Raw genomic sequence first — 25227 nt, forward strand, 5'->3', positions numbered from 1 at the left:
ACTCCATATTTAACCATATGGGAATGCATATATTACAACATATATCACAAGATATCTTAGATCTTCGCTTCTTATATTAAAAGTTCTGTTCTTGGGTGATATAGGGATAATCTACCCGGTGGGACTGTCTCCCACTCTGCCTCCCATGTCAGTGTTTGTGACAAAGAGGAGTCGAGTCAGTGTGTGCTTCCCTATCAACCAAGGATACCCTTTGAAGCAATGTTTTTCTAATTAGGTGCCAGACTCTAGACGATGCAAGGTCAGTTATAATTAAATATCTGTACGGCTTAGGTCATCAGTTTCCCACTCTTTAGGATGCTATAAGATATTCTTTGTGAAGCAGAGTTGCCAGTTCCAGCACCCAGCAGCACCAGCAGCAGAGACGGACCGGACCGTGAGAGGTTGATGAGTGTAAGGCGTAAGACTAAGTGCGAAACTTAGTGTGCGTAACATCTGAAACTCTGCGAAGCCTTGCTGTACTGAAGATCATCAATAAACATCTTCTTCCTCTTCTGCAACAATGATCCAAACTGAAGTTCCTTGTGTAACAGTTTATTAGTTAGCTCGCAAATGCATCAATTTCACCGAAAAACCAACACCTACTTTGCTTATGCTTAACTCCTCCCAGCCTGTGGAACAGCAAGAGCTGTTAAGTCTTCTCTCCTGTAGGATGAAGACATCCAGATCTTTTATTCTGTGGTGGAAACTTGGATTTGAGCTCTTCAGACCAAAAACTGGAGAGTTCAGGACCTGCATGTTCAAAGTTTTCCACAAGACATGCATGAACGCATGAACTAGGCCCCAAAACCTGGAACCCTACAGTTCAGAGCTTGCTTGGTGCAGTCAAAGAACCAGAAAGCAGAAACCCAACCTTTCAAAGAGGACATGTTTTTATGATTTTACTGGATTTTTCTTTATTTTCAAATTGAAAAATAAAAACAGCAAAATCATTCAGTGTGAACACTGCATTAGTCAATACACACTTACAGATTTAGAAAATTGGGAAAAAAATTACCTTGAGAAGGAACGAAATTGAGGCCTGTTTAGCATGAGAGACGCATCTCTATTCAGCCACACAGAAACACAAACCGATAGTGTCAGGGGCTGCACTTTACTTTACAGCTCCGTATGAGTTCATATGAAGGGGTACTAGCGTTGTAATGGCGCCTCAACATTACCGCGGTTACCTGAACTTCCCCCTGGACGCATGGACTGTTACAGAGGTACAGAGCGCACGGTAACAGATCCACTGAAATGAAGTGTTTTATCAGGGCTGTAAAGTAAAGTGCTAACAGCATCTGAGCATACACAGCAGATTCATCAGCTCTGAGACTGGTGTTTGCATTTTGGATTTTCTAAATGCAAAAAAATAAAAAAATCAGTCCTGCTCCCGCCTCTGTCAGGAGATCGATAACATGCCCCCCAGACCCACAGCTGCTCCAATAAGCCCAGTGCACCAACCCCCCCCCCCCCCCCCCCCAAAAAAAGACAGGAAAAAAAAGAGCGGATGAGTCACGATTTTGGTGAGAAGTTATCCTCACGTCCTGAGATTTCCGTTCTTTCCTCCGATAGTGGACGAGAGGAAGGGCGGAGAACAAGGCCGGCCTTGCTCGGGAAGTGCGTCCGTGCAGTTATCGTCTTTAGCAACGTCTTTACAACCGTTTCCTTTTTACAAATGCCAGCAGAGAGAGAGCATCCCGTTCAGAGACGCACCTCCTCCGGGTACCCGCTGCGGGGTTGCATGTCGGGGGGGTGCTGGGGGGGGGGGGTTAGTTGGATGAAAGCGGGGTGCCGGAGAAGGACCCTGAGCTGCGGGTGGGCTGGAAGGGCGGGGAGGGGGGCAGTTTTCGGGGGCCCCAGATGTCTCCGTTGTGAAGTTTCCACAGGAGTTCCTCGTTCTGCAGGGAGAGGCGATTGTTCATTTTGGACTCCTTCTGGATGGTCTGCTGCAGCACGGCCTGCTCTGTGGACAGTTGCCTGAAACCAAGAGCAAGGAGAAGGAAATGAAAAGATGAAAAACACACACAGATGTTTACATACACACATACACAATCACACACACACACAGTCACACACAATCACACACACACACACACAGTCACACACAATCACACACACACACACACACACACAATCACACACACACACACACACACACACACAGGCATGTTTACATACAAACATACCCACATGCACACAGACACACACAGACATACTCACACACTCAGACAGGAATGTTAATGTATACACACACACACACACACACACAATCACACACATACATACATGTTTACACACAGTTATGCAAACGCCAGTATTCATTGCGTGTGAGAGAAGCCATAGCTGCCTGTCACGTGAGACAGTCTGGCGCTGGGGCGGGTGGTGGGGCGGGTGGCGGACAGCCCTGCAGGTGAGGGGTTCGGCTTTGGGCTGGGGTTCGGTACCTGTGCAGGGCGGTGTGCTCCTCCAGCCGGGCGCGTAGGTCCTCGTTCTCCTGCTGGCTCTTCTTTAGGTCCCCGTCCAGCTTCATGTTGGCCTCCATCTGCACGGCAAAACGAGGGGACGCGTCTCACCCAGCCCTCTTCCTCATCACACACACAGACCTTACAAACCTCTCACCTCTCCGCTCCAGCCTCCCGGGCATATTTACTCAGCATTCCTGTTTTCAAGCCAAACCTCTAAGTGTTTAAGCTCGAGACGGAGCTATCCTGAAAAACATGTTTCGTTCTAAAGCAGAAGTAAGCGCGACTTTTAATGGCTCAGAACTCAGTGAAGGTGTTGCAGCTTTGTCACCGTCTACAGCCAAACTTTATGGATATTTAGTGCTGTATGTTGTCCACCCGAGGCCGTGAACGCTGTTATCTCCTGTGTAACAGCGCCCCCTGTCTGTGCAGTTCCTCACCAGAGTCTCCAGCTCCATCAGCTTCTTGCTCTGCTGGTGCAGCTCCGAGTTCTTCATCTCCAGCACCACCTTCAGACTGTCCAGCTCCTGCTCCAGATACAGCGTGTGGGGGTCCTTCTGCTGGGGACACGGCCACACACACACACACACACGCACACACACGCACGCACACGCACAGGCAGAGGCACACACACACACACACAGGCAGAGGCACAGGCACACACACACACACACACACGCACACACACACACACACGCACACGCACATGCACAGGCACACACACACACACACACACACACACACACACAAACACACAGACAGGTTCATTTCTGATTCGAATTGTCAACACACAAATTGTTGTTTACACTCTGAGGATAAACCAGTGGGGGTGAGTTGGAATCGCATGCGTGTTCGGTTCACAGCAGGTAAATGAACAGGTTTACGTCTGTGAAGGTGATCTTGGATTTCAAGACACATTCACTGCAGTTCCTCCACCATCCAGCAGAGGGCATCTGACACTCCATATCACATGAGCCATTTGTTTTAAACTGCATGCTTAAACCTCTTAGACCCGTATGTGACACCACTTAAACATGTGGAGGACGCCATGCAGATAAATATTATGATTTTATACAGACCAGATATTCAGCTCGTTGAGCTTTACATTGTAAGGTCTGGCTCTGCCATTGCTGAAGCACTAATTGTTGTGATTCGCTGGCTCGTTATCAACATTCTCAAAGGGGCGTGGTCCAAAACAGAGTACCCATAGCTAACAGAGCAATGCAGAAATCACTACTGGGAAACTGGAAACTCCTTTTACCAGCTGGAACCTCCTAGACAAAGAAGTAAGGAATATGGAAGGAACACAACAGCCAAGTCGTAATACAGGAAATCTGCGCTATCATCTGTTACCGTCTGCAGCGTTAGCGGTGGCGTTACCTGGCTTTTTTGCCTCAGAAGCCGTCTGTGTTCCTCTTCAGCCTTTAGCTTCTCGTTTAGAGCCTTGTTCTTCCTCGTAAGCTCTTCTATCTGCTCCTGTTAAGGATATTGGATCTGCTCACAGGTCTTGCCAGCTACCAGCACAGACGATTCACATGGTGCGACAGCTTTTTGTGATGGGATGTGAAATCACCACTATTACATTACATTATTGTCATTTAGCAGATGCTGTTATCCAGAGTGACTTACATATGTTATAGCTTTTACATGTTATCCATTTATACAGCTGGACATTTACTGAGGCTTTTCTGGGTTAAGTACCTTGCCCAAGGGCACAGCAGCAGTGCTCCAGTGTGGAATCGAACCGGCAGCCTTTTGGTTAGAAGCCCTGCACCTTAGTACTGTACTACACTGCCGCTCTGCACCAGCCTATATGGTGCAATGGTACGTTAAGCTGCACCTTGTGGTATTTCTGTGCCACAGAGGTGCGCTTTATTACAGATAAATTATCTTACAGATAACGTGGCTTCTGTTTCTGTCAGCGTTTTGGTCAGATCTTGCCGCTCCTGCTCGTGGGAGTTCCTCAGCTCTGAAAGATAAAACACAGATGGTGTCATTTGGTTCTGACACAATCTCTCAAAAACAGCTGCGTTTCTGCTTTACTTCAGCTAAGGAATGTGAGGTTATCAGCTTTCCAATACAAAGGCAGTTCCTCAACCGGGGCGACTTACTTACGACAGATAATACGGCAGCCAAAATCCATAACTAACCTTCCAATGATGCCTCATACTGCTGTCTGAAAGACTCCATCTCCTCAGTGTGCCTGGACCTCACTTCCTTTTCCAAAGCCTCATGTTTGGACCTCAAGTCATTTATCTGCATGAGAGGAAAAAAAAGGTTTCAGGGAAATGAACAGCGGCCTTTACCTGTTGGATCTGTGCTCTGGACCGGTTACAACTGCAGCTGTAAGACATGTGGATGGTTTAGTACCATATGAAAAACCATACGAACCTCCAGTTTTCACCACAGTGAGAAAATGATCAGTTTTCCTGAAAATTAATCTCAGTTCCATCTACAGGTCAGACTGTATCTGGCAAAACTCAGCAAGATAAAAACCTAAATGTAAAGAAGTCCCAGCTCACAGGGAACCAGATACACATCTTGATCAATGAAACATGTTTGTGTTTTCTTATTGCCAAACACAGGCCGTGTTTCAGAAGACCGCTGTTGACCAAGATCATCCACGAGGACGATCTGGAGAAATGTGTAAGCTGGTGCTAAGCTGGTAAATGGCCATTGCCATTCGTTGCGAGCGAATAATTCAGTTAAAAGCTTTGCTCTGGATAGTGAACGAGGGCCACTGTTCTATGCAGACAGAGAACTGCAGGACGTGGGGCTCTTCCCGGGCGTGGCCGGGGTCACCTGCTGCAGGACATGAGGCTCTTCCCGGGCGGAGCCGGGGTCACCTGCTGCAGGACGTGGGGCTCTTCCCGGGCGGAGCCGGGGTCACCTGCTGCAGGACGTGAGGCTCTTCCCGGGCGGAGCCGGGGTCACCTGCTGCAGGACGTGAGGCTCTTCCCGGGCGGAGCCGGGGTCACCTGCTGCAGGATGTGGGCTCTCAGACTCACCTGCTGCTGCGCCTGGCTCCGGCACCTGTCCGCCTCCTGCTGGTAGGCCTGATGCACCTTGTCCCACTCGGCGGAGTAGAACTCGCTCAGCTGCTCCTCCAGCTCGGCCAGCGCATTCTGGTGCTGCTGCTGCGCCTTCTGCAGCACCCCCTCGAACACGGAGCGCAGCTCGTCCTTCTCCTTCTCCAGCTGCTGGCAGGAGGCGGCCGAGGACACTGCACGCACACACACACACACGCACGCGCACGCACGCACGCATGCACGCACACACACACACATACACACACACACGCACACACACACACGCACACGCACGCACGCGCACGCACGCACACACACACACACACACACACACACACGCACACACACACACACACACACACACACACACACGCACACACACACACACACATACACACACGCACGCACACACGCACACACACACACACACATACACACACGCATGCACGCACGCACACACACACACACACATACACACACGCACGCACACACGCACACACACACACACGCACGCACACACGCACACACACACACACACATACACACACGCATGCACGCACGCACACACACACACACACACATACACACACGCACACACGCACGCACACACGCACACACACACACACACACACACACACACACACACAAACAAAGGTAAACACCTGTAGCAGATATACTCTTGAAAAAAACTTTGGGTGGCTTTGTGGCATAGTGGGTAGGATTTGTAACCACAAGATTAAGGACTCCTGTTCAGCCTTTGAGCAGAGTTCCTAACCTGCATTATTCAAAGGGATACCTTAGCTATGATCATCAAGATAATCAGGCAGATTATGAAGCATAATAATAATAATAATAATACACTGAGACATGAATATGGTTATGTCACATGATGTGGTTCAGACATGTCAGCACATGCTGGGTGAAGACAGTGCAGCTGTAAGGAGGCCTGTGAGCGGAACCACAGCCCGCTGGAGTCCGGGGACGCCGAGAGCTAATTCAATCAGCCCAGCCATCCTCAAAAACACGACGGCACACAAAGCCCCGTGTGTGCCCCATTCACACTGCAGGACCTGCGGGAGTCTGCCGAGCTAAACACAATCACGCCGGGATGGAAATATTCCCTGGTCAGCAGCTGGTGACACGGGGCTGCTCTCTCACTCCGAAAAATCACGCCGTTCCCGCTTAAAGGGGGTCAGCGCCGAAGACGCCGTGGCCGCAAGGCGCTCTAATAGCGTGGAACACGTGCGGAATGTGAGGATAACGTAGGAGTCTGAGCAGAGCTGTCTGAGCGTCTGACACAGCGGCGTGAGGCACTGAGGAGGACTCCCACTCTAACCCTGACCCTGCACACTCGCCCCGTCTGAGGTCTATGGGCTGCTCTGTCTGGAATGGTTTAAATTCCTGTGGAAGATAGCAGGTGGTGCACTTGAAGGCTGGTGAGAGAGAGAGACAAAGGAAAAGAGTGTGAGAGAGAGAGAGAGAGAGAGGGAGAGAGAGATAAAGAGAGAGAGGGAGAGAGAGACAAAGGAAATGAGTGAGAGAGAGAGAGAGAGAGAGAGAGAGAAAGGAAAAGAGTGAGAGAGAGAGGGAGATAGAGGGAAAGAGGGAGGGGTGGGGGAGAAAGAGAGAGGGAAAGAGAGAGAGGGAGAGAGGCAGAGAGGGTGGAGTACTATATCACAACATAGTGGCGGGGGCCTGCATTCCACCAGCATGTGTACGAGAGGTCAAAGGTCACAGGACCCTTCCAGGAAAACTCGATCCCGAGGGGCAGGGTGGGTGAATTCCTGCCACAGGCCTGAAGCTCCCTCACGAGTGAAGCTGGCTGCAGGGTGGAGCTCGAGGTCTCGTCGCAGGCCGATCACGCCAATCGTTTCTCACGCATTCATTGATTACAACCATTACGGCAGCTCTGGCATGCGACAGTGTGTGGCTGGAGGCCTCTGTGGTTCCAGCTCCAGCCTCCAGCTAGACCTCAGCCTACTCTTCGGCAGAACAGTGAGAGTACACGGCCTAGGCAACACAGACAGAACCGCAGGCAGAACTGAACCTCGGCAGAACCGAAACCCGCCCTTCTTTACACATCAGCTGGGGGTCCCTGCCAACCTGCCAGAGCTCTACAAACACCTCCTCCTGACATCATCGCTTGGAGACTCCGGCAAAGGCGTTTGGCTCCGTTGTGTGAGGGTGGAGGAACGCCCCCTCACCGTGGTTACCAAATCTCCTCCCTCACCCCACACATCAGCAAAACCACGGTGCATTGTGGGACGGGCCTCAATCATCGTGAGGAATGAGGAAGGACGGCGTTGGCTCGTCCGGAAGCTGTACCTGGATTTAAGACTGCGAGGAGTAACTCTCCTAAACACTGCCACTTCTGTGTGAAGAGGCATGCCTCAAGAATAGCACCTAACATCTACCAATGCAGTACTGTCGTGTTAGGATATCAAAGGGGATCAAGGCTGTTTCTGGATCAGCGGCCTTGTCTCAAACACGCAATGTCCCCAGTTATAATGCATGGCAGCCTTGCTCTGCCCAGCCTGCCACTGACCCTGGATCAGTTTCACCATCTTTAGTTTCCCCAAGGGAGTATGAAATCCCGAGTGCTCCCAAACCCGAGTCAAACCGTTGGGCCAATGAAATTCACCTCCCGGGTCCGGCAGTGATATGTCACGTTCCCATTGGTCGAAAAAAAAACATAGACGGAATGAATCAATCAGCAGCGCAGAGAATTTTGCGCTCAGCGTACGCTCAGGCCAAACTCAGCACATCCCGTTCCTCATTCAGCGTGTGACTCCAGCATTCAGCAGCAAATAACCGCAATTAGCCTCAGAGCGGACTGGCATTAGAGCTTTCCCGGTACACACACACGACACGGTTGTGATGTGCATGCCGCACACATGAACATGGAGGATTTAAAGTGCTCAGACACAATAACAGCTCCGCTTTGAACTTCTGTCATGCCCACCCTGACAAACAGGCCTTTTCTGCCTCACACACCCATGACTATTAGACTACATTTTTAATCTTATTCACGTCTTTTACGATGTTTACGTGCTCGGGAGACGAGCTCATCCAAGGCAGGCTACAGAGCATTTTTTCCATGCCGTCCAATCACATGGCGAGGTATTTACTAAAGGAGCCAATCAGGTTAAGGGTCTACTGTTTCCTGGTTAACAGCATGCCACACTGGCCCTTGGTATTGCATGGGTAAGAATGCAGCAGAGTGGGCATGCGCTAGGCTGTGCAGTGGGGAAACGATGGCCCCTGTGGGGTTTGATGGCTCTGTCCTTACCCAACTCCTCCCGCAGGGTCACCAGTTCCTGGGAAAGCTCCGAGCATTGCTTCAGGGCCTTGTCCCGCTGCGAGAGAGAGAGAGAGAGAGACAGAGAGACAGAGAGAGAGGGAGAGAGAGAAAGACGGAGGGAGAGACAGGGAAAGAGACGGAGAGAGAGATAGAGAGAGAGTCAGGGAAAGAGAGAGAGAGAGAGAGAGAGAGAGAGAGAGAGGTAGGGAAGGGGGAGTGAGAGAAAGTGAAAGGGGGAGAGGCAGAGAAGGAGAGGCAGAAAGAGAGGGAGAGAGAGAGGGAAAGGAGAGAGAGAGAGAGAGAGAGAAATGGAGTGATAAAAAGAGAGAGGGAGAGAAGGAGAGGGAGAAAGAGAGAGGTAGCAGGGGGAAGAGAGAGAGAGGGAACCAGAGAAAGGGATGGGGAAGAGAGAGAGAGAGAAAGAAAGGGAAACGAGGGATAGGGAGGGACAGAGGGTGAGAGAGCGAGAGGGATAGGGAAGGACAGGGAGAGGGAGAGAGAGACAAAGGAGAGTCGGAATTGAGATTACACATATTTTCTTAACAAACATTGTCATAGGGAGAAAAATATTGAAACAAGACTTGTGCTGTGTCTGCAAACAATGGAACTCTCACAAGACATTTTCTAACACCAAGACTCCAGGGAACATTATTCCCACAATGTTCATATTTACGACAGTCTAACAAGATTGTGAAAATTTGTTTTTGCGGGATTGTCCCTCGTCAGTAATCACACTGATTATACATTTCGCAACCACACCTTCTTCACCCTGAACAGAAGCAAACAACGCATACGAAGGTTAAAGCACACCACCTATCACTAAAAATATATGCACACTTTTATCCGGTAGGCACATGTTTTTCATTTGGTTTAAACTGATCCGGGATCAGAGAATTACATGCTGTCTGACAGTTTCTTCCCCACTAAAGCTCATGGCCACTTGCCCCAGGTCAGCGTTTGCTTCACGGTGTTAAATAGGAACACTGCAGCCCGCAAGATTCCAGACATTATTAGGAAACAAATAGAGCCCTGCACATCTCCTGTGCCACGTGATGCCGTGAGAGGGACGGGCGGCTTGCTCACGCGCCCCGAGGCTGCGCCGTACCCGCAGCGCGACCGGAGGCACCGCTACGCCCCGATCAAAAGAGTGTACAAAACACAGGTGCGAGCGGGACCGAGGAGGGGGGGGGTCCAGCACACGCTCTGCTAACGCACACGCTCCGCTAACACACACGCTCCGCTAACACACACACTCTGCTAACGCATTGCTCTCAGACAGAGTGCTGAAATCTAGTCCTGCTCTAACGCTTTAGGAGTGGAGAACTCCTAGCTGTTTCCATGCACTATATAACTCCTCTCAACTCTTCCTACAGAGATAAAACGCACTCCTCAGCTCTATCCAGACATATCATACGTACTCCACACAAACCCAACAACTCTACCCACAGACACATAGCACACACACAATGTACACCCAACAACTCATAGAATACATTCAACACACACCTATCGACTCTGTCCACACACACTTAGAATAAACTCCTCAAATCTTTCCATAGAGACAGAGGATAAATACCCCTGAAATCTTCAGAGACAGGGAGAGCACCCACATTTCTCCAGACAGCGTAACACCCCTGAAATCTTCAGAGACAGGGAGAGCACCCACATTTCTCCAGACAGCGTAACACCCCCGAACCCCCCCCCAGTGAGACGAAGGAATGGAGCGCGCTCAGACGCGACCCACGTGCTTCACAGATCACTCAGCTGCAGAGCACCTTCACACACATCCCCGCCTGCTCTCCACAGACTACAGTGAAGTAGGGTAAGGAGCAGAGTACTGGAAACCCCACACTTAACCTGCAGCGTGTGCTACTCCGCCAGCAGAAACCCCCCCCGCACCCCCTACACCCCCCCCCAAGAGCAGAGTCCTTTACCCTCTTCCTGGCGCGGGGGGCGTGAGGGGCACCCGCTTGGTGCGGCTTGCTGCCCGAGCAGCCCATGGTCCCGGGATCGAGCCCCTTCTCCCCAGGCGCACTGACGTGCGCTCCTCCGAAACTGGTCTGTCTACATCCCAGGCGCTCACCCCCAGAGCCAGCTCCGTCAGGGCCTGCCTCCAACCACTGCCTCCGGGATGGCCCCCCTACCGTATTCCTCCTAAGAGAGGGGCAGCTCACATTCCTCTAGGCTGCCTTTCCTGGCAGAGTTACGGGCAGAGGTGGGAAAGGAAGACCAATAGACTAGTAAGAGACTGATCATGTGGTCCTTCCTTAACTGGCACCGCAGGAGAAGCCCGGTACATGATCTACAGAGAGATGGAGGCTCCGTTTATCTTAACTTGTGCGGACGTTTGCATTGAGAGAGTGATGGTGGTCTTTATAGGAGGAGACACTGGAGCACCTGCTAACTGAATTCACATTTCTTGTAACCCCCTGAGTCAGGTCTCCACACATTTCCTGCTTCAGAAGGAAAGGTTAGCCAAGGTCATCTTTTTAACTGTCCAGGGTCACGTTTCTTAATTCTTTTTACTGTTTTAATTGTGCTAATTTAATTCTTTAATTCTGTTAACTTAATTCTGTTTCTGACAAAAATCCACCTCCTTCTTCAGTTTGGGCACATGAGTAATCTTAATATAATATAAAATATAATTATGTAACATAATAGGACATAATGTAGTATATCATCTCAAATGACATAATATCATTTCTCATCATATGATATTATATATCATATCATATCATATCATTGATTTTTTTTAATACAAAACACACCTTGGGCTGTTCTCTGATAAAAAAAATACCGGTGATTCCTCTTATAATTATCATTTGGCAAGCACTGCATCTGTCTTTGAAATGTGAGATTGTTTTTAGATTGTCTGGAATGCGCATAGTTATCTCATCACAGTAGGCGTGCCTGATCACCATGCAATCTGCTCCAGCGAGTTCAGCCAGCTGAGATTGCCATCGACATCCTCACAACAAAAGTTACAGTAATCTTAGAAGGGGAGAAAACCACATGCCCCTCTGTTAGGGGACGGGTGGTAATGTGCAAAAGAATGTTGACAGCATCGGCCAAACAGCTTGCAGGATGCGTAAGAACACGCCCCCGGGCCGTGCTCCTCCTGTAACAGCTGTCAGGTTCCCTTTTACAGATGTAGCCCAGCCCCTCCCCCCTCCCCCCTACCCCCCCAGCTAATAAGTTACAGACGCTGCCTGTTCTGCAGCAGTTAACTTTGTTTTGCGGCACATGTTTGTACGTTTGGGAAGACAGGAGTCCCAAAGGGCCGACCTCCGTGTGTTGTCCTTCACGACCGGACTCCGTAACCAAGGCGCGGACGGCCAGTTAAGGAGAGCAGCTCGTTTCCAAATGGGGACTGAATCTTCTTTCAAAATCAAAAGCCGACATGAAGAAATGAAGGCTGTTTCTGAGCTATAGGCCCTGAACAAAAGCTCCCCCCAGGGATAATCCAATCATCTCACAGTAATTTTAGAATATTTATGGCTCCCCCAAAAAAATTAAATTCCCTTTTCTCCCGGGCTTTTTCATGGAGACATTTGGAGACAGTGAGAGTACCTCTCACGCACACCCCTCACGCATCCCCTCAGGCGAGTGGAGGGGGCACAGCGGCGATATCACAAGTAAACAACTCGCTTTGGCATAAAACCGTTCCTCCCAGCATATGGTGTGCCTCAAGCCCCGCACCAGCTGAGGGGTGGGGCCAGGCAACGGGCACAAACAACCCCACCCCTCCTTTCCCTCTCAGCCCACACTCTGAGACACACCAGAGTGTGTCACAACCTTCACTGATGACGAGTGTGAAGAGCATGTTAACCGCGGTCACGCGCTCCCAAGAGCTCTGTCCCCTCCAAAGCCTTAACCGGCATAATCACACTAGTAAAGATCCCCCCACCGGTCTGTAGCAGGCTGTTCCAGGCTCTTGTCTTGATTGGCCGTTTGTGTCTGTCTCCCCAGTGTCCTGCGTTTGCATGCGGATTTGAATATATCACTGTAGGCGAACGCTGCCCAGTGTTTTTCCTTTCACTCGCAGGTCTCTAATCTCCTGCTTGACACGCCATTCCAACACATCCATAAAATGGCCGATGAGCCAATCACGTGATCCGGCAGTGTCAGCAGTGTAGCATAGTGGTTGAGGTTAAGGAGCAGGACTCGGAACAGAATGGTTGCCAGTTCGATTCCCCGCTGGGGAACTGCTGCTGTACCCTTGGGCAAGGTACTTACCCCACAATTGCCTCAGTAAATATCCAGCTATATGAATGGATGGCAAAAGAAAACCTGTCACTGATATCAGTCCCTCTGGATAAAAGCATCTGCTAAATGCCAATAATGTAATGATCCAACTCGCGCTCTCCTCCGCTGTGACCCTGACACAGCGCACCACCTCCTTCAAGGCCATCCAATTCCAGAACCCACAGACAAAACAGCGGGGGAAGGTATCAGAAATAAATGACAGAACACCCCCCCCCCCCCCATCATATGCTCATTAAACCTTTTGAGATCTGGCTGATGTTTAGTAGTAATGAGTGAGGAATGGTGATTTAACCAGGAGGTTACAGGTTTGATTCCCATGCCAGCCACTGCACTTAAACTGAATTTCTCCTGCAAACACACTGCTGAATAAAGAATGTGTGAAATTCACGCTCTGTATCAGTGAAAAACACAAGCTCTGTTTCTGTTATCAGTCAACCAAAGCCCCATCAGGGATACTGAAGCCCCCCGATGCTCTTCAGAGCTGGTCCTGCTCGCAGACTCGAAAAACAAGCACGGTGACTCAGGCTGAATCACACACCTCCAGGCGAAGTGGCCCATCAGTGCTGATCTGGGGCCAGATTTCCCACCCATAATTCTCACCCCAACCATTATCAGCTAAACAGCAAAACTGGTCTTACGTCAGCAGTTACAGGCAACTTCTGCCTGGAGCCATTCACACAAAGACACACACATCTGTTTCAGCTCACCAATGGTTTTAAGAAACAGGTTTAAGGTTGGTATTGTTATGCGTTTGTGCATACACACACACACACACACACACACACACACAGGTATTACAGGAGCAAGGACACTCCCTGTTCATCCATGGTGCAGACCTCACTTCTTTTGCTACTGACATTTAGCAGAGGCTCTTATCCAGAGCAACTTACATCTGTTACAGTTTTTTTACAGTTTTATCCATTTATACACCTGGATATTTACTGAGGCAATTGTGGGTTAAGTTCCTTGTCCAAGGGTACAGCAGCAGTGCCCCAGTGGGGAATCAACCCAGCAACCTTTCGGTTACCAGTCCTGCACCTTAACTATGCTACGCTGCTGCCCAAACACATACTTTCAGACAATGGCTGGAAACGCACCAGCACTGGGCCACAGCTGTACTGATGCAGGGGTGTGTGTGTGGCAGCTTGTGTTTCTCACTACCATTGAGTGAGTACCACACACTGAGTGAGGCTGGAATGCATTTTGGTGCAGGCTGGCACTCCCATTAAGAGCCTTTACGTGCCTGAATTTTACCCCATTAAGCTCCCATCTCTTTTTAGCCGCAGAGAGATCTCTTACTGGGTAAACCCTGGAGCCAACTACAGCGCCCTCTAGTGAGCTCCCACGAAAAGTGCGAGTTAGCGCACTGAACCTCAGTGAGGATACTGAACTCCAAGTAAAGGGGAGGGTGGCCGTCTCTGGGGGTGAAAACACCACAGCTATCCCAGAGATGTCCCCTGGATCCATCCTCTCAGTCTTCCAGATGACATCAAGCTGATTAAGATAACAAGCAGACCCAAAACCCAAACACAAAAGCTGACTCCGTCCGGCGTCTGTCCCCGAGAGCCGTGTCTGCTCTGTGTCAGCTCAGTGACTGGCTTGCGCAAAGATAAGGTCGGAGGAGCAATTAAAAACACCGACTACACAGAGAGATATCTGAGGTGGGAAGCATGCAGTCCAGGATGTCTTTGTGACATCACTTGGCAACGGATAACAGGATGCTAATTCATTTCTGATTATTTACACACAGCTCTCTATAGAAGTGTGTAACTGCAAGTGGATACTTGCAGCAGCAGGTCCAGTTAGACCACACAGGAAGTTGCCAGAGATGAGCAAACATATTAGTAAATCAGTAGAAATGAATTCAAAAGAAAATAGATAAATGCCACTAGTCACTGAGTTAAACTAAGTGATACACGGGATAGAGACCCCTCTATACAGACATTTCAATCACAGGTCCATCTGGTCTAATCTCTATCTGTGAGGTACACTGTAACACCCCCCCCCCCCCCCCCCAAGTCCAGCTGTAGCATACAGGCACAGGTCATATAGCCACCTGGCGTGAGTGGTGATTGCAGCCCAAACCTCGAGTTGCCTTGTTGTGTGTGGGGAACGCCGAGAGTGACAGCCAAAGTCAATACACATTAACAGACCTCAGACCCGCTGCCCAGAGCAGCGCGGGGGTATCGGCACAATTTCGGGTTCGAAAACAGTTACTTCACGGCACAATGTTTTAATTTTCACAGCAGGACAAAGGCACGTGGGGAATGTTCCCCGGCGTGGCCAGCAGTGAGCTCAGCTCTCTCTGCTCAGCTCCCTTATCAAGCCGCCTTCAGCCCTGAGGAAGCGCAGACACCCGCCGCCTAGCAACGCCACAACAACACACAGGGACAGGGTGGGGACGAGCCGGAGAGCAGGACGTGTGTGAGCACGTGTGTGTGTGTGTGAGTGTGTGTGTGTGTGTGTGTGTGTGTGTGTGTGTGTGTGTGTGTGTGTGTGTGTGTGTGTGAGTGGGGATGTACACATACGTGTGTGTGTGTGTGTGTGAGCACGCATGTGTGTGTGTGTGTCTGTGCGTGTGTGAGTGGGGATGTACACAAATGTGTGTGTGTATAAGCATACATGTGTGTGTGTGTGCTAATCCACTGAGCAATGTACAGCTCTTTTAAAAGACGTGAGCACGTGTTGAGCTTTGAGTTTCTGATTTTGAAAGCACGGGCTTCGTTGCAGTGCGTGCAGTGCCTTTCCCCTGGAGGGAGGCTGGAGAGACGGCAGGGCCAGTGCGTGCAGTGCCTTCCCCCTGCAGGGAGGCTGGAGAGACGGCAGGGCCAGCTGACTGCAGTGCCTTTCCCCTGCAGGGAGGCTGGAGAGACGGCAGGGCCAGCTGACTGCACGGACCTTCACACTCAGTTTAACCCTGAAGCAAAGCAAAGACACGACAGAGCAGAGATTAATGACGGAGGGTCTCCTACCTCAGAGAGGACGTGCTGGATCACCACGGCGACGGCCTCGAACCTGCGACCGCCGGCCGCGAGCAGGCTCCTGAGCCGCTGGACGTCCTCGCCCTGGGCCCGCGGGGCGGCCCTGTCCCGGGACGGCGCGGCCGGTAGACCCCCTTTACCCTGCGCCGGCTGCTGGATCCGGGGTCCCGCCCGCTTCTTGGCCTTGTCCACTGCAAGAGAACGTCCGTTTAACGTGGGGAAAACGTTCAGCATGGCTGCCAAACAAGATTGGACAAGCGGAGACGAACAAAACACCACACGCCCTGTTCCCGCAGCTTGGCTCAGTCCGGAGCGCAGCGCTCCGTGGACGGCTCCAGGCAGGGGAGTGGGGAGGGTGACTGCATTAGCGGCCCGTCAGAGGAGCAGCGGAGGGAGATGCAGCTGGAGAACTCTCCAGAGTGCATTACCCTGCCTACACGCTGCTATTAGCAGCCATAAAGCCGCGTCTGCTGTCCGCAGACTCACAATCAAAGGGAAACCCAGAGCTTCACTCCGGACGATCAATAGCAAATGAGAGAGACTGAGAGCCATGTTCAGTATGTAATGTGATTCCTTTTATTTTTTTTTTAGAAACAGAGAAGATGCTGGACTTCCATGCAGAGGTCTAGCCTTTCTGGGGATAATGAGGATGTGGGATATTAACACGGGCCTCACCCTCAGCAGTGTGAAGTTATCTCAGTCTCGAGGGAGAGGAGAGGACACCGCCACATCCAAGGCAATCACGCTGCACAACACAATCGAAAACAACCACTCGTTTCTATCGCGTGTGGATAGGCTGACGAGGTCAGCGGACCGAACAGGATGCGAGCCATCCCGATGACGTAAGGATCGGCTAATGAGCGCCAAACTTCGGGACAGCACGACACCCTCAATCACGGCCCCTGCGACCCTCTCCTGCCCTCCCTGCAGATCAGCAGAGGCGTCACCGTGCCCTCGTCCGAGAGAGAGGGTGCGAGGATCCACCCTGGGGCTCAGCGGTGTCTCCATTTCAACAACAAACAGAGGAGAGTGCTGTGTGTCCAAGTGACTCATGAGCCCAGAATGGGCTCGATCTGGAGGACCAGTGAGAGGAGAGGAGAGGGAAAGAGACGAGGGGGAAGAGAGAGGATGAGAGAGGCGAGGGGAAGAGATGAGGGGGAAGAGAGGGGAAGAGATGAGGGGGAAGAGAGGGGAAGAGATGAGGGGAAAGAGAGGGGATGAGAGAGGAGAGGGGAAGAGATGAGGGGGTGAGAGGGGATGAGAGAGGAGAGGGGAAGAGATGAGGGGGAAGAGAGGGGATGAGAGAGGAGAGGGGAAGAGGAGGGAGGCTGGGCCCGCCGTCCATTATCCCCACATTCCAGGTAATTTAGAGAGACGCCCATGCTGTAATGGACCGGAACGCAACATGACCGCACTGTTGGTCACACGGACCACATAATTAAGTCAAGGGAAATCCCCCACCCTGGGGGGGGGGGGGGTATGGGTACAGCTGGCGCAGTCATGGCAACACCCTGGGCTAGGACAGTTGCAGGTCTGATTCCCAGGTGGGACACAGCATTTATACCCTCGCACATGGTCCTCAAAATATCTGGATATCTGGAGGTCCCCTGAATATCCAGCTGCATAAATGGATGGCATCTAAAAGCACCTAAAACATCTAAAAGTGCCATCTACACGTGGATTACCCTGCAGGAACAGAGAGCACAGAACAAACACATAATACCCAATGAATCAGCAAACACCCAGACAGCGAGCCGCTGACGGCCAGCACCTCCTGCGCCATGGAGCCCCTCACAGTCGTCTCACCAACCTCAGCTCCAGGGTGTGGCTTCTCCGACAGCTTTATGCCTGGAGTACAGACCACACGGCCTTGGGGGCGAGGCCGGGCGCTCACGCAACCCGAGGCCTTCCGAGAAAAACTCCCAGAGCTAGCCCCGCCCCATCGTTCGCTCGCGGCCTGTCAATCACAGCGGTTTGAGTCCGGACACGTTACCCCACTGCTTGTCACTTTTCTTTTCTGCTCGTTCTCCATACAGGCAGAAGCGAAAGGCCTACAGCCTTATCCAGCTGACTGCCTGCTTCAAGCTCCCTGAGGGGCAAAGGCCAAGGTTTCAACATAGGGGTAACACATTTATACCAGATAAGAGAAGGCCCTGCATGCTCCGTCAAAAACTCCTTCAACAGGACATTCACCGGTGATCTACCTCACGAAATGACTCCGCTCCGCGGGCGTTCTGCCAGAGTAAACAGCGTCTCGGTCCAAACTAATCCTCGCGTTTTAGTGGTAACCACCCTTAAGATCAACAGAAGCTCTGGGCTTATCGTACTCTGCGCTGTAATGCGCAGTGCGTAGCAGGAACGGCATTAATCACAGACACGCTGAGAGCTGTTACACTCACGCATTCCAAGGTGTCTGCATTCGTGGATGAGCCTCTGGGGCTATCACGAACAATGTTGCTCTTAAACTCTGACATGACCGCGGAGGTTGAATCAAGTAACTTTTTGCTCTAGCCAGCAAAAATTAGCTCTATTGAGACAAATCAGCTAAGAATAAATAATTTCCCCTTCTCCAAAAAGCATAATTTTCAGCTATCTGCCACCAGCTCTTCGGAAAGCACAACACAGCACTCACTGTAGCAGCTATCACTCGGACATTATTATTTTTATTATTATGGGATTAGCTTATGTTGAAACAGCTTATGATGAAATTCAATTTGAGGATTTTTGGAAAGGCCCTGTAAGCATGTGAGAAGTGAATCTGCTTTTGAAACAACATCTGCTTTCACTCAGACTGAGCCCTCAGATAACTACAGGCTGCATGATAACCAGGATACTTTGCCTTCTAAATAAACACAGTGACAACTGATCAATATTTATTTAACATGTGTCATCACTGCTGCTTAACTTAGGCACATACAGAGCTCTGTGCATGACTGGCACGGGTGTGTGAGAGTAATTCTCAATTTTCAAACACGATACATGCCCACTGAACAGCATACGTTCAGAAGCACCTTGCCATCTTAAACTCACAGAAATGGCACCAAAGACCTGTACGTTCACCACATACGTGGCAGAGGGACGGCACTGCAGCTTAGTGGTAACAAGGAGGGCTTCTAACCATAAGGTTGCTGGTTCGATTCCCCGCCAGGGTACTGCTGCTGTTCAACAACATGTAAAAGCTATAACCTCTATAAGTTGCTCCGGATGAGAACATCTGCTAAATGACAATAATGCAATGTAATGTAGGTGACAGGAAAACCCCTCCAATGAGGGGACAGCCACTAACTACCATGCATCACACGGAAAATGCCTTTCACTGCAGTTTAGCCCCAGACTGTGTCTGTGTCGTATTCTGAGGAGAGACGTGTGATTAATACGAGATCCAGAAGCATTTTGGCACAGCGCCTTTTTTGAGCACACCCTCCCCCACAAATGCAAGGGGAGGGAAATTAATTTATTTCACAGATAGACTCATTCAGGCCATGGAGTCTCTGATGGTTTCAGCTGGAACCACAGATACAATTACGTTTACAACAGCTTTCATATGGTTTATTAATAACTATTAATAGCTGTCTTCAATTTACCTTATTTTAAAACTAACAATAAATCAAAGAAGTCGCAAAACATGCCACGAATTGAGGATTCAGAAACACATTCGACGGAACAGAAAATGTGCTTCTTCCCTTGGGATGAGATGCAACCACGTTTATCCGTTATGAGCAAATGAATAAAAACAGGTGGTGGGCAGGACTTTAACGATGATAACATTCACGCTCTCCTGAAAGAGTTCCTTTGTCTTTATACCACCACGCTCATGCTGCTTCTGAGGACTGTGGTGGTATAGCTCCCCCTGCTGGTCAGCTTGGTGTCACTGCGGCACCTTATAGTACAAGGGCTCTTTATCTGATGCTGCAGCCTAGAGTCAGACTGAGGACTGAGGAAACCATGGACAAAGAGAGTAGGGATGCTCTACCATAGGAGTGCTCTGATATGATACTCTCAGGCTATGTGTGCAATTCAGTATTGACCAAGAGTCAACACTGACCAACACTGGCCTTTAAAAGGAGGCTGCAACACAGTGCACAGAAGCAGAGACTCTGATGGATCATTAACAATATCAATATTACTGCTGCTACTACTAATAATAAAAATAAAGCTCATATTTTCATATCTCCAGATACAGGCTGCTCTCCTCTGCTGGTCATTTATCAATCTTTTTTTCCCCAGGTTAGCTCTGGTGTGAGGCTAGCTATAGTGCGAGGTTAGCTCTGGTGTCATATTAACTTCATTTGTGGTCACCCGCTTTGACCGGGGATTTTGCCCACTCTACAACTCACACACGCACCCTCCCCTGCTGTGGAACAGTCCACAGGTTTTCTGAAGCAAAGACACAACACTCTCACAATGTCACTGTGAGGCAGAATCAGCAACAGCAGCAACATTACCGCAACGCTGTGAAAACGTCGTGAAAATGCTCTGTGTCAGCTTCTACGCTCCGTACGTCTGAGATCCCTGATGTTCACCTGGGGACTTATTACATCCAGTCTTCAGCGTGTAAACAGCGCTTTCCCAGAGTCCCTGTCATTTAGCTGCATTACAGTAATCCCACTCGCAACGCGATGTCTAATTAACAGAGAATGCTCAGCAGCAGTCTGGATGCTGCCCCCCCCCACCCCCACCCCCCCGCATCCCAAATCACAACACAAACAGTAGCCAATGCTGCAAAAACAGGCTAATCCAGTGTGAAATCTTATTCAATTAGTACGATAAACCACCATCTGATATGTAATTTGTTTTGGCTGTAACAAGTCACGCGTACATAGCGGGATTATGCGGGATTTACAAAAGTCTGCTAAATTTTGTAATTTCCGCGCTTTTCCTATTATGGTTATTTTCTAATCATCACCTGGAGTTCATAGGAAACCCTTCTCGGGTGTAAATGTTAGAGCCACTGGTCCAGATGTCTTTTTCCAGAAAAAAAAGCATTCTTCATCTGCACACACGCATGCTTTCTATTTACAGCGGAGTTAATGGCATCTATTTTGGTCCCTGCAGGTCATGTGACAGGCCTCTAATGACCAGAGTCAGGTGTGCTCTGTGATGCGGTATCCGGAGGTGTGTGTGGAAAATTCCACACTGTCTGCCACCTACGCTGACATGAAAATATACCTTATAAAACAGGGAATGGCTTTCCCGTGAATAATTCATAATCTGTCCACCAGTTCAAAAATCATTCAAAAGCAAACTGAAAAAAAAACAAATTCCTCAAGTTTCTACATTCCACAATAGTTGTTGGGGTCATTTTTCCTCAGCAACGATCTTGCCTTAGAATGGGGGAAACTAAAGTCTCAGAGGGGTGTCTGCGCTGGTCCCACCAGGGCTTGGAGCCCTGGAGAGCAATGCATGATGGGAGGCAGACACCTCACTATCTCGGCCATGTCTCTGGGCAGCCTTGAATAACGCGCACCGCCTGCGTTGGGATGGGACAATGCAGACAGATTTAAGGTGCCACAGACACTCCGGGGAGGTACAGGCCCGGTAATTAGTTCCGCTTCAGCCTCTCCTGAAGAGCCACGTTAATGAATCTTAAAAGGCGGATATCTAAAGCATCTGTGCTCCATCTCCGCTGAAAACACACCGGGTGGCTTTTCACATAAAACACAAAAAGCCAAGAGCTTTTTGAATGATCTTCCTCAAGAGCCAACGCGGACAGCTGCAGGGTCCACCAGGCTGTTCAGGCAGGAAGCAGGCACAGACAGAAACAGCAGCAGCTACAGGGCTGATTGCATCAGTGGAATTAAAAATGGGAAGTACACAAACAGGAAATCTCTGTTTCTTCTGTTTTTAGTATTTTCTTTAAGCTTTTCCCCCTTATCATCCTTTTTTAATTGCCAGGGGTGATAATTGAAACTTGTCCTTCCACAACACCATTCTGTGTCTGCACAGGGGCGCTTAAGCAAAATGAATGCAATCCTCTGCTAGACTTGCATGTAGTGAGTGCCTATTTTTATTCACACAACAAATCCCACAATGCATCATGGTCAAACGTCAACTGAAGCGTAGGTGAATCTCCATAGGGGCTATCTGTGGGACAGTGGGATGAGGGGACCTGGGCTGACAAAACCCACACTACCCCCAGTGGAACTAAGCCAATCGTGCTCTGCTGTTACTCACTACCAACCACTGCCAGTGACTGGCACACCCCAGACTCGAACCCGGGACTCTGCCCTTGCTCGGAACACATGCCTTAACTGGCTGTGCCGCTCCAGAGCCCCCAGGAAGCTCTCTTCTGCTGAAGTTCTGTTGTTGCCCACAAATTTATCTGGAAGAGTGACACGTGGAGGTAATGACGTCTGATCTGTGAAAGTGTGGCCACATAAAAATGCCTTTCTTACGTATTTGATAGGGGCTTGGAGTGTGACTTGGATGCCGGTAGTTAAGGTATGTGTAACAAACCTGATAGAATTACAGGTACGCATTCATATGAAAAAGAAAACAAAAAGTGCAACTCTATGCAGGTATTATAAACGCAGGATTGCAGAGAATGTTTTGCTTTTCAAAAAAGGACACGCTATCCAGTGGAATGACCTGAACTTCCTGTTTATGGGAAATGCCAAAACAAGGAAAGACACTTGATATATACGGCGTCCTGCTTTTTATGAAAGCAGAGGTCACAAATATCAGTCATTGTCCACACCAAAGGCCAATCTCTGTGTTTTAGCATAAGCCTATTGTTAAAAATGTGAGGTTGACAGAAGGTAGGTACTGTATCAACACATTCAAACTGCTACGGCATCCGTGCTCTGAAATGTTTTTATTTGCTAAAAATGAAGAAATTAAAAACTCCAGAAATCTGCAGAAATTTTCCAATTTCCCAAAGAAAATAAGACATTAATAAGATTAAATGTAATTAAAATGTGATTGTGTCACAGATAAGGCTGAGTGTGTTGACACAGTGGGTTTGAAAGTGGATGGAGATCGATTGAGTGACGGACGAGACAGAGAAGCACGGTTCCCCCCCACCTGCCGAAATTTCACCGCCTCACAGTCACACCATCACTGCAGATTACACACACCACCGACCGACCGAAAGTCCCCAAAGCCGAACGGGAGAACGGGGTGACTTAATCCCAAAAGCCAATCCGTTCAATTCAGCCGGCCTGGAGCCGAAAGCAATCTCAGCACCGCAGATCAGCCCCTGCCGCGCAGCACTCTTACAGGGCTTCCGTTCGATACGTACGTTTATCTTTAGGTAACTAAGGCAACTACTGTGCGTTTCTAGGAATACAGCCTTCAATCGCACTTATCTCTCAGCTGCGTTTAGCAGAGTGAAAACCCATTTCAAACCATCACATGCTGCGTGGAAGATGAATCGGAAGCAGTACTATTCAGTAGCAGTGTGGTGCGGTGGTAAGGAACAGTTTGTATCCTGTAGGTTTCGGGTTCAATTCCCAGGAACTGCAAGGTACTTACCCTGAGCTGCCTGAGTAAATATGCATCTGTAAAAATGGACGAAATGCAGAAACGATATAAGCCACTCTGGATGAGAGAAACCTGTGTCCGCTAAGCAACTGCACTGTAAGTAGTACAAGCGGTAACACATAAAGCAGCAGGGGAGAAATGCATAGGAAATCTATACTGTCCTTATAGGACTATTCGAAAGGCATTTCCACAACACTGTTCACCATGCCTCACTGTGGGCACGGCTTTAGCTTTACATATAGCTGTTTCCTTGGAAACCTAAATGCAGGCATGTGGTGACAGTATCAGCATGAATGTTAAAAGAAAATTAAAAAAAAGGGAAAATGCAGCTTATTCTCAACATGTTGCATGTGTTCCGACATGTCCACGTGACCTTCCTGACCCAGAAACATCGCACACTGGCACAAATCTCTGCATCTACTGATCACGTTCAGCTGGAGAGACCCAGTGGCCCAGATTACATTTACCCTGCCAACATGTGCCAGGCTGCTAAACTCCTGTAAATTACTAGACTGACATGCAGTCATTTCACTGGGTGATTCCCTTACTGCAGATCAAACAATCAACACCAACCAACAAAACTAAAGCAAAACACCTACAACATCACTTTCCCATCAGATTTTCTAAATTAACCTCTGGCTCAGTTGGAACACATCCTCCCACAACCACTGAGATCAAAATAGCAAGCATTTCAATGAGAGCAGATTCAACATGAATTTTTTATGATATTTCTTACGCTTCTAAACTTAAAATATGACCCACCACGGGGACGCATTTATAAATAACAGTAAGCACTGCTCAGATGTTCTGTGGAAATGTCTGCAGGCAGCCATGGATTCTCTCCGGGTAAATATTTTGGACTCGACCCAGAGAATTGTGCCTGACCTCATCAACATTTCATGCTCCGACCAAAAGTGGGTTTCTAAACCTGCGAGACAGGGATGCCAGGACACCAAAAACACCAAACCGTAACCGAAGCTCACGTTCTGAAATCACCATTCAACTCGCACAGTTAAATACCTCCAAAAGAAAACTGAATTTGTGCAGATCCCTCTATTTCCAGATTGGCAGCTGCTTTCAGATTCTATTTATGGATTCGTGAATCGTGCCTTCTGGGCGCGAATGCACCCGGTGCTGACGTAGAGTTTCTCTTCAGCTGCAGAGAGACTCTCTGATCTCTCAAAACTCAAAACAATGCAACAGTGTGCAAAACCTATGAGCTGATGCAAATCCTTCCCCAAAGACAGCCACTGCCGCTGAAGACAATAGTGGGACCCATCTTTGGGGGCACAGGAAACGGGACAATAATGTCTGCTTTCCTCAGCGAGCGGGGGGGGGGGGCGTTCCGGGGGGGAACAGACCTGTGTGAAACTCCACCGTGCTCTTCCCACATCCCGACAGCAGCTGCAGGTTCCGGAGCAAACCCTTGGCCGTCAGCTTGACGCGGATGTTCGACAGGGACGTCCTCGGAGACCATAGCATTTCTCCCCCCCCGACACCCCCTCCGGCGGAGTTAAAGCAACGGAGGAAAAAGAAAAGAGTCCAAAAGAGCTGCCAAAAATAGGAGGAGAGGAGCCCGGACGAGCCACCACACGCCGGGAGCAGCTGGCGGGTACGGCGTGGGCCCGGAGCAGCTCGCGTTCAGAGTCACGGGAGGCAGGAACGCAGGGAGAACCCGGCAGAAGCAAGGACAGAGACCCTGCAGA

At 49.7% G+C, this 25227-nt stretch overlaps 1 protein-coding gene across 3 annotated transcripts; it reads right to left on the minus strand.

Annotated features, from left to right (window-relative positions):
* Positions 1-1471: 1471 nt before the first annotated feature.
* On the minus strand, positions 1472-25003 carry LOC118769833 (microtubule-associated tumor suppressor 1 homolog A-like). 3 transcript variants are annotated; one of them, XM_036517174.1, is made up of 10 exons: positions 24883-25003; positions 16031-16230; positions 8781-8847; positions 5471-5685; positions 4613-4718; positions 4358-4431; positions 3843-3938; positions 2903-3019; positions 2445-2542; positions 1472-1977 (listed from the first exon to the last, which is right to left on the minus strand). In XM_036517174.1, exons 1-10 carry the CDS (start codon positions 25001-25003, stop codon positions 1770-1772), a joined length of 1302 nt encoding a protein of 433 aa, XP_036373067.1. In that variant the 3' UTR covers positions 1472-1769. The 3 variants fall into 3 exon arrangements, with proteins under 3 accessions (XP_036373067.1, XP_036373066.1, XP_036373068.1); XM_036517173.1 differs by having other exon boundaries at positions 2903-3022; XM_036517175.1 differs by lacking the exons at positions 16031-16230; positions 24883-25003 and adding an exon at positions 10727-10830 and having other exon boundaries at positions 2903-3022.
* Positions 25004-25227: the final 224 nt, after the last annotated feature.

Source organism: Megalops cyprinoides, chromosome 22 (assembly GCF_013368585.1).
Source record: "Megalops cyprinoides isolate fMegCyp1 chromosome 22, fMegCyp1.pri, whole genome shotgun sequence".
In the NCBI taxonomy this organism is placed as follows: domain Eukaryota; kingdom Metazoa; phylum Chordata; class Actinopteri; order Elopiformes; family Megalopidae; genus Megalops; species Megalops cyprinoides.

Coding starts and splice junctions, on each gene's coding strand:
- LOC118769833 (XM_036517173.1), bottom strand. CDS start 25,003: ATGCTATGGTCTCCGAGGACGTCCCTGTCGAACATCCGCGTCAAGCTG. Junction 4,432..4,612: donor GTATGAGGCATCATTGGAAG/GTTAGTTATGGA, acceptor TTTATCTTTCAG/AGCTGAGGAACTCCCACGAG. Junction 1,978..2,444: donor GAGCACACCGCCCTGCACAG/GTACCGAACCCC, acceptor TCTTGGTTTCAG/GCAACTGTCCACAGAGCAGG.